This window comes from Pristis pectinata, chromosome 7 (genome assembly GCF_009764475.1).
Source record: "Pristis pectinata isolate sPriPec2 chromosome 7, sPriPec2.1.pri, whole genome shotgun sequence".
In the NCBI taxonomy this organism is placed as follows: Eukaryota; Metazoa; Chordata; class Chondrichthyes; order Rhinopristiformes; family Pristidae; genus Pristis; species Pristis pectinata.
Genome location: NC_067411.1, coordinates 103113725 through 103122266, shown reverse-complemented (window position 1 = coordinate 103122266; position 8542 = coordinate 103113725). Strand labels below are relative to the sequence as shown.

The window sequence follows — 8542 nt, the reverse complement described above, 5'->3', positions numbered from 1 at the left end:
ACTGATTTACGTGGTGAAATGTTGTGTTGTGGCAGCAGTGCAGCGCAAAGACAGAAAAGCACTATAAATTACAAACTAAATAAATATTGCAAAAAGGAATAACGAGGTAAATTGGTTTATTATTGTCACTTGTATTGTTTCTTCATGTATGTGAAGAACAGGCGGATGACTAGAGTGAGGGTAGGACCGATCAGGGATAAGGGAGGAAACATGTGCCTGGAGTCGGAAGAGGTAGGGGAGGTCCTTAATGAATACTTTGCTTCAGTATTCACCAGAGAGAGAGACCTTGACGTTTGTGAGGATGGCGTACAACAGGCTGATACACTAGGGCATGTCGACGTGAGGAAAGAGGATGTGCTGGAACTTTTGAAAAACATTAGGATAGATAAGTCACCGGGGCCGGACGGGATATATCCAAGGGTATTACAGGAACTAGGGAAGAGATTGCTGCGCCTTTGGCGATGATCTTTGCATCCTCACTGGCCACAGGAGTAGTGCCAGATGACTGGAGGGTGGTAAATGTTGTTCCTTTGTTTAAGAAAGGGAGTAGGGATACCCCTGGGAATTACAGACCAGTGAGTCTTACTTCAGTGGTGGGCAAATTGCTGGAGAAGATTCTTAGAGATAGGATTTATGGGCATTTGGAGAAGCATAGGCTGATTAGGGACAGTCAGCATAGCTTTGTGAGGGGCAGGTCGTGCCTCACGAGCCCAGTTGAATTCTCTGAGGATGTGACAAAGCACATTGATGAAGGTCGAGCAGTGGATGTGGTGTACATGGATTTTAGTAAGGCATTTGATAAGATTCCTCATGGAAGGTTGATTCAGAAAGTCAGGAGGCATGGGATCCAGGGAAACTTGGCTGTGTGGATTCAGAATTGGCTCACCCATAGAAGACAGAGGGTGGTGGTAGATGGAGCATATTCTGCCTGAGGTCGATAACCAGAGGTGTTCCGCAGGGATCTGTTCTGGGACCCCTGCTCTTTGTGATTTTTATAAATGATTTCGATGAGGATGTGGAAGGGTGGGTTCGTAAGTTTGCTGATGATACAAATGTTGGTGGTGTTGTGGATAGTGTAGAAGGTTGCTGTAGATTACAACAGGACATTCATAGAATGCAGAGCTGGGCTGAGAAGTGGCAGATGGAGTTCAACCCGGATAAGTGTGAAGTGATACACTTCGGGAGATCGAATGTGAAGGCAGAATACAAGGTTAATGGCAGGACTCTTAGCAGTGTGGAGGAACAGAGGGATCTTGGGGTCCACGTCCATAGATCCCTCAAGGTTGCCACGCAGATTGATAGGGTTGTTAAGAAGGCGTATGGAGTGTTGGCCTTCCTTAGTCGGGGTATTGAGTTCAAGAGCCGCGAGGCAATGTTGCAGCTGTATAGAACTCTGGTCAGACCACACTTGGAGTATTGTGTTCAGTTCTGGTCGCCTCATTATAGGAAGGATGTGGAAGCTTTAGAGAGGGTGCAGAGGAGATTTACCAGGATGTTGCCTGGGTTGGAGAGCATGTCTTATGAGGATAGGTTGAGCAAGCTAGGGCTTTTCTCTTTGGAGAGAAGGAGGATGAGAGGTGACTTGATTGAGGCGTACAAGATGATAAGAGGCATAGATCGAGTGGACAGTCAGAGACTTTTTCCCAGGGCGACAATGGCTAACACGAGGGGACATAATTTTAAGGTGATTGGAGGAAGGTATGGGGGGAATATCAGGGGTAAGTTTTTTTACACAGAGAATGGTGGGTGCGTGGAACGTACTGCCTGCAGAGGTTGTGGGGGCAGATACATTAGGGACATTTAAGAGACTCTTAGGTAGACACATGAATGATAGAAGAAGGGGCTATGTGGGAGAGAAGGGTTAGATGGATCTTAGAGCAAGATAAAATGTTGGCACAACATTGTGGGCTGAAGGGCCTGTACTGTGCTGTAGTGTTCTATGTTCTAAAGTGTTACAGTTACAGAGAAAATGCAGTGCAGGTAGACAATAAGGTGCAAGGTCATAATGAGGTAGATTGTTAAGTCAAGAGTCCATCTTATCGTACTAGGGAACTGTTCAACAGTCTTATAGCAGTGGGATAGAAGCTGTCCTTGAGCCTGGGGGTACGTGCTTTCAGTCTTTTGTATCTTCTGCCCAATGGGAGAGAGGAGAAGAGAGAATGTCCAGGGTGGGCGGAGTCTTTGATTATGCTGGCTGCTTTACTGAGGCAGCAGGAACGATAGACAGAGTCCATGGAGGGGAGGCATTCAAAACGAAATCTGATGGTGGAGGGGAAGAAGCTGTTCCTGAGTCGTTGAGTGTGGGCCTTCAGGCTCCTGGACCTCCTCCCCGACAGTAGGAACGAGAAGAGGGCATGTCCTGGATGCTTAGGGCTCTCAGTGATGGATGCTGCCTTTTTGGGTGGTGGGGGGGGGTTGTGCCCATGATGGAGGTGTTTTGGTGGAGGTGTTCTGCGTTGCTCCTGTTTACACTACTGTGATGCAGCGTAAAATTAACACAAATGTACATTAATTCACTGAAGTTTTACTGGTGCCTTAATAACATAATTTATTTGAAAAATTAAGGAACTCATCCAACAAAATAAAATTAGTTAACATCAACCTTTTAATAATGCAGTTTTTCAATATAAACTGTTGCTACATCACACAGAAATATGTTGCAATGTTTTGCTGCGGTATGTTAAGTGCACCAAGCTTTGAATCTATAGTTCAGCTTTATCCCTATGGCAGTGTTCACTTCCTTATACATTTAAGATGCTCCTAAAAACCGCCTCTGACCAAGCCTTTCATTATTTGTCTTTATATCTCCTTTTGTGACTCATTGACAATTTTTGTCCAAACCTCCTGTAAAGTGGTGTGTTGATTAGTTAAAGGTGCCATATAACCTCAAGTTGTTGCAGTGGTACAAAAACTATAAACGTTAGAATGTGCAAGACAACTGCAGTAAATTTGTAGATTTTGTACGTTATAGTAATTTTTACACTGTACTGCTGCCGCAAAACAACACATTTCATGACAAGTCAGTGATAATAAACCTGATTCTGAAGCTAACTATGCTGACAGGGCAAGGTGAGAAGACAGTTGAAAAGATATACTTGATCTTTGCCTTTATAAACAGAGACATAGAGTGCAAAAACAAAAGTGTGATGCCATACTTCTACAGGACACTTTTCAGGCTCCAGCTTGTTTTTTGTTGCTGTTTCTGGGCACCAAACATTGGGAGGGACATCAAAGCAAAGGAAGGATGAAGAGGAGGTTTGCTAAAAAGGTCTCAGCTGTAAAGCGAGCTTCAGTTACATACAGAGCCCAGAGAAAGTGAGTTGCTCTCTGAAGACCAAGGACATTGGAGGGATTTTGTGAAGCAGTGGCCTAGCAAGTCACTCTGTTCAATGGAAAGGGTAACCTGAGATGTGCAATAAATGCTGGCCTTGCTAGCAACATTGAAGTTCTGAAATCTCACAGCATAATCTTGGTACCTATTCCTCTCTATATTGCACCCTCTCTAACGTCTATATTTCTTTGTTTATTATTGGCAAACATTGCATAATGTATTTGCCAAATCTCTTCCCAGCGTCCTTTCCCATTTAGATCACACTGTTGCTCGTTATTACATTTTGGCCTTTATTGCAAGAAGATATAAGTAGAAGAGTAAAAATGTGTTACTGCAATTACATTGCACCTTGTGGAGACCATACCCAGGGTATTATGTACAATTTTAGTCTTCTTGCCCACAGAAGGCTATATGTTATAGAGGGAGTGTGGCAAAGCTTCAACAGTTGGGCCATTATTGGAGGAGGGACTGAATAAGCCAGGACTCATTCTTTACAGTTTAGAAGAATGAGCAGTGACCTCACTGAAACATTCAAAACTCTTAAAAGGCACCACAGGGTAGATCCAGTAAAAGGTGGCGAGCACTTGGAACTCCCTTCCCCTTAGGGCTATGGAGGCTCAATGCATTCAAAGCAGAGGTAGTCAGTTCTCTGGAATATAAAGGGAACAATGGAAATGGGCAAAGGGCAGGATATGATGTCTGAAGTCAAAGAAGAGAGGTGACGTTATAGAGGTGTATAAAACCATGATGGGCATAGATGGAGTGAATGCACTCAGTCTTTTTCCCCAGAGGCGGGGTATTATGAACTAGGGGGCACAGCTTTAAGGTGAGAGGGGAAAGATTTCAGAGGAGCTTGAGGAGCAACTTTTCTACACAAAGGGTGCTACTATGTATGTGGAAATGAGCTGCCAGAGGAAGTTGTTGAGGCAGGTACAATATCAACTTTTAAAAGACGTTTGGACAGGTACACAGATTGGAAAGGTTTAGCCGGTTATGGGCCAAACGCTTGCAAATGGGACTAGCTTGGATGGGGCATCTTGGTCGGCATAGACCAGTTGGGCCGAAAGGCCTGTTTCCTTGCTGTATAACTCTCTAGGACTCTATCAGCTGTGATCTTGTTGAAGAGTAAGGGGGTGGATGGCCCATTCCGGTTCCATATATCATTCTTTCCCCAGCTCACCACTTTGTATCCGCACACATTGCCTTAGGGTTGGGGTTAACCCTAACCTGTGCCAATGGCCATTCAAACCTGCTCGGGGTCTCCCTCAGCCTGACTCATAGGTTGACATTTCTGCGCTCTCCCTTTGGGGTAAGGAAAAGAGATTTTATATTCTTATGAACAAGGTGCCGCTTTAATTAATACAATTTAGAGGAATTATTTTTGTAATGTATAGATTTTTATGCTCTGCAGTGCTGCTGCCAAACCAATGCTGTCGGTGATGATACATCCGGCGGTGATGGTCTTGCCCTGACACAGAGGGTGGAAACAACCAGCCCTGTGGGTGGGTGGGTGTGTGTGTGTGTGGAGCTGGCGGCGGCCACGACTCCGGCGGCCGCAGGGCTGCAGCTTTAAGGCGGGGGCCGGAGCGGGCCGGGACCGCCGGTGACGCGGTTCCCCCCTCGGCTCGGCTCAGCTCAGCTCAGCTCGGCGGCCGACATTCGCCATGTCCAAGGCGAAAGGCCGTGGGAAGAAGGCAGTGGGGAGCCAGCTTGTGATTAGCAAGTTCTTCCGCCCTGTGGCGGGGGGACCCGGGCCGGGACCGGCGCCGGGACAGGGGCCGCGACCGGGACAGCGGCCGGGACAGGGGCCGCGACCGGGACAGCGGCCGGGACAGGGGCCGCGACCGGGACCGGGACAGCGGCCGGGACAGGGGCCGCGACCGGGACAGCGGCCGGGACAGGGGCCGCGACCGGGACCGGGACAGGGCGATGCAGCAACAACTTCCCTTGCCCCCGGGCACCAGGTGAGGCATCGTTCGCTGCGTTCTGCATTGCTGCCCTTTGCAACCCATCTGGTTAACAAGAACTTGCGTTGGGGTTGATGTGCATTTAGTGTTTTGAATGTTTAGACATGTGGACGGGAATGTACAGTGCGATTGATGAATGTCGTTTCGTCACATCCCACTTCCTGATCTTTGTTTAGGAAGCATGTTGTTCTATTACTATACTTTTGCTGCTGATTTTGGGTACATTTTCCAGTGTAGATCTATGGCAAGGATGTAGGAAGGTTTCCACGTGTGACCAGTTTGATTTGACCCTGGGATTTTGTAGCCAGAAGCTTGGGAGTGTAACGTTGGTAGTGTTGCTTGTGTCTACACAGAAGGAACTGAAACTCTCAACTCTACTTGACGATTCTCGAGACCTGCAGGCTGAGGGAGGTTGTGAGTGGATGTGTGCAGGTGCTTTATGCTATTAAATGTGAAAGAAGAATGGACTGACTCATTAAACCAGTTTCTTCTGGTCACCTCACTGTAGGATGTTGAGGCTTTAGAGAGGCTGCAGAGGAGGTTTACCAGGATGCTGCCTGGATTAGAGGGCATGTGCTATCAGGAGAGGCTGGACAAACTTGGGTTCTTTTCTCTGGAGCGGTGGAGACTGAGGGGTGATCTGTTGGAAGTGTATAAAATTATGAGGGGCATAGATAGGGTGGACAAGCAATATCTTTTTCCCATTATTGAGCGATCCAATACTAGAGAGTTTGCATTTAAGGTGAGAGGGGGTAGGTTCAGAATAGATGTGAGGGGTAAGTTTTTTTTACTGAGAGTGGTGGATGCCTGGAAGGCATTGCCTGATAGGGTGGTGGAGACAAATTCAATGAGGGCTTTTAAGAAGGGCTTGGATGGGCACATGAATGAGAGGAAAATAGAGGGATATGGGCATTCTGTAAGTAGGAGGGAATAGCTATGTCAGCATAACAGTGTGGGCCGAAGGGCCTGTTCTGTGCTGTACTGTTTGATGTTCACAGCCCAGTTACAAATGCCCTGTCAAACACCTACTCAATAATTTTACCAATGCATGATAACATACCATGGGTATAACCTCCAGGGAGTTAGAGTTCGATGAAAGCATTCAGAAAATCTGATTGGAACCCGTACAGTTGAAAATATAATGTTCTGTAAAAAGTCCTCCATACATCCAGTTTGGAAGGGAGTGTGGAATCCAGTTTTGGGAAATGAAATGGAGTATTTCACTGGGGGAGCATTTGGAATGTGGTGATCATAATAGCAACAGATCTAGAATAATTATTGCAAATGATAAAGAGAAGAAACTTAACTGATAGAGTTCCAACTTCAGAGATTCCATCCAAGTGCATTGGAATCATGAGTTGGTTAGCAAAACAGGAATCAAGCAATAGGAGATCTTCAAACAGGAAATGGTTAAAGTTTATAAAAGATGCACACTTTTAGGAGATAAAGGTGTCCAAAGGCTCTTTGTTGTCTCCTTTTGATCTGTTTTATTTTTAATTATCCAGGTGTGACCAGATGTTCCAAGGTGTAGAGATTTGAAATATTATAGAGAGCATGGCAAACAAATATAAGGTTCAAAATACTATGGAAAAGCTTGCTGAATACAGACAGCGCAGCGGAGATCTTAAAATAGGACTGAAGAGCAAAAGTATGAGTGGCAATTAATATGGGAGGCTCTGTGGCACAGCTAGTACAGCCAGCTTTCCAGGTTCAGTCCAGACCTCCGATGCTGTCTGTGTGGAGTTTGCACATTCTCCCTGTGACTGTGTGGGTTTCCCTGGTAGTCCTGTTTTAATGGACTCTGGCTGCTTCTATGTCATAAAGAAATATGGAAGTATAGACACTGGTTCACAGTTGAGCAATGCTGTGATTTTTAAAACTTTTTTTTCCAAAGTTATGCATGGTCTTGTCCATTGTTGTACCTGTAATCTCCTCCAGCTCAGTAAACACTTATGATATCTGTATTCGTACAATTCTGGCCTCTTGTGCACTCCCACAATTAACCCGTGCCTCTCTTCAGAATTACTATAGAGTTGGGCTTGTCAGGAGTGGTCAGGAAACACAGAGGATGCTAGGAGCTTGGAAATTTTCCGCAAGCACAATTTAATGTTGGGTCAAATGTTAATTTTTGACCTTGTTAACCAAAGATATTAATGAATGTAGGACAAAGGTGGATATATGATGTTAAGCCAGCTATCTTCTTTACTGTGACAGAATGTGCCTGGAGCTTATTGCCTTCTCTTTGCTATATTCCTTTCAGCACACTGAGAGAATACATGGCCATTGTGCTCCTATATGTTTTCTTTTGTACTTAAAAGATTAGTAGTAAAAAAAAAAGCCCATTTAAAATGGAATGTGTTTTCCAAAGATGGATATCGAAGGAACACTGGCCACATGTTGAGGCTAATGCCAGGAAATGGAAGGTTACAAATGATATGTCACTCTTCCTGGAAATGAAAGGAATAAATCAGTCAATGTAACAGCAGTAGGGGGAAGCTTTTGGAGCTTGGTTGCATACCATCACCTAACCTAGGGCAGTTAGCGAAGGATCCTGGTGATGGCCCATGTCTCAAAAATGAATAAAAAAAAGTGAACATTTTTGAAATGAAATGTGAAAATGAAAATTGTTGGGAAAAAGGGGCAGTTTCCTATCTGTTTTCATCCTTGTTTGGGCACTGGCGGGCAGATAGCCAGGCAGCAGGAGTGATCACTGAAGGACGTGAGTGCACGTAACAGTGGATCTCTGTGGGTATTTTTCCAAATTGTATCTTTCGGGTGAGCAACCCCAATGGATGGGAAGCTGCAGCAGGGAGAGAGGTTGAGCAATGAGGGGCGTACCTGTGATTGCCAAAACCCCATCTTAGTTGTGAGATTTTGTGCTGGGACATGTCATCGTAACTTTTAGTCATCCATGCCTGTAGCAGTACCAAGACTGAAATCTTATTTGTGGTGCCTACTAGCACGTTCTGTGAATTGGAATGATCTGTGCTTTTAAATACGTGTAAGGGAAGGGGAGAAGAGAGTTGGTATGTTTTGATGGTTGGCAGTGTCCTGCTGTATCCAATAGTTTGTGCTCAAAATATACAGGTCTGTCAGTTCTGGTGGAAGATCTACTTCCAAAATCTGCCCTCTGACATTTTTCCAGCTGGCTTTTTTTTAATGTAGTTTTAACTTTCTAGTTTTATCTATTTGAATATCCATTGCAAATATCTATGATGAATATACCAACCGGGAATCAGTAATC

General features: G+C 45.1%; 1 protein-coding gene across 1 annotated transcript in view; it reads left to right on the top strand.

The window, feature by feature from the left end:
- The first annotated feature begins 4867 nt into the window (after positions 1-4867).
- The window catches only part of msh3 (mutS homolog 3 (E. coli)), a 209193-nt gene continuing 205518 nt past the window's right edge, over positions 4868-8542 (top strand). Inside the window, 1 exon segment of the mRNA XM_052019597.1 lies at positions 4868-5295. Within this exon segment, the coding sequence (XP_051875557.1) occupies positions 4996-5295 (300 nt within the window). The 5' untranslated portion in view covers positions 4868-4995.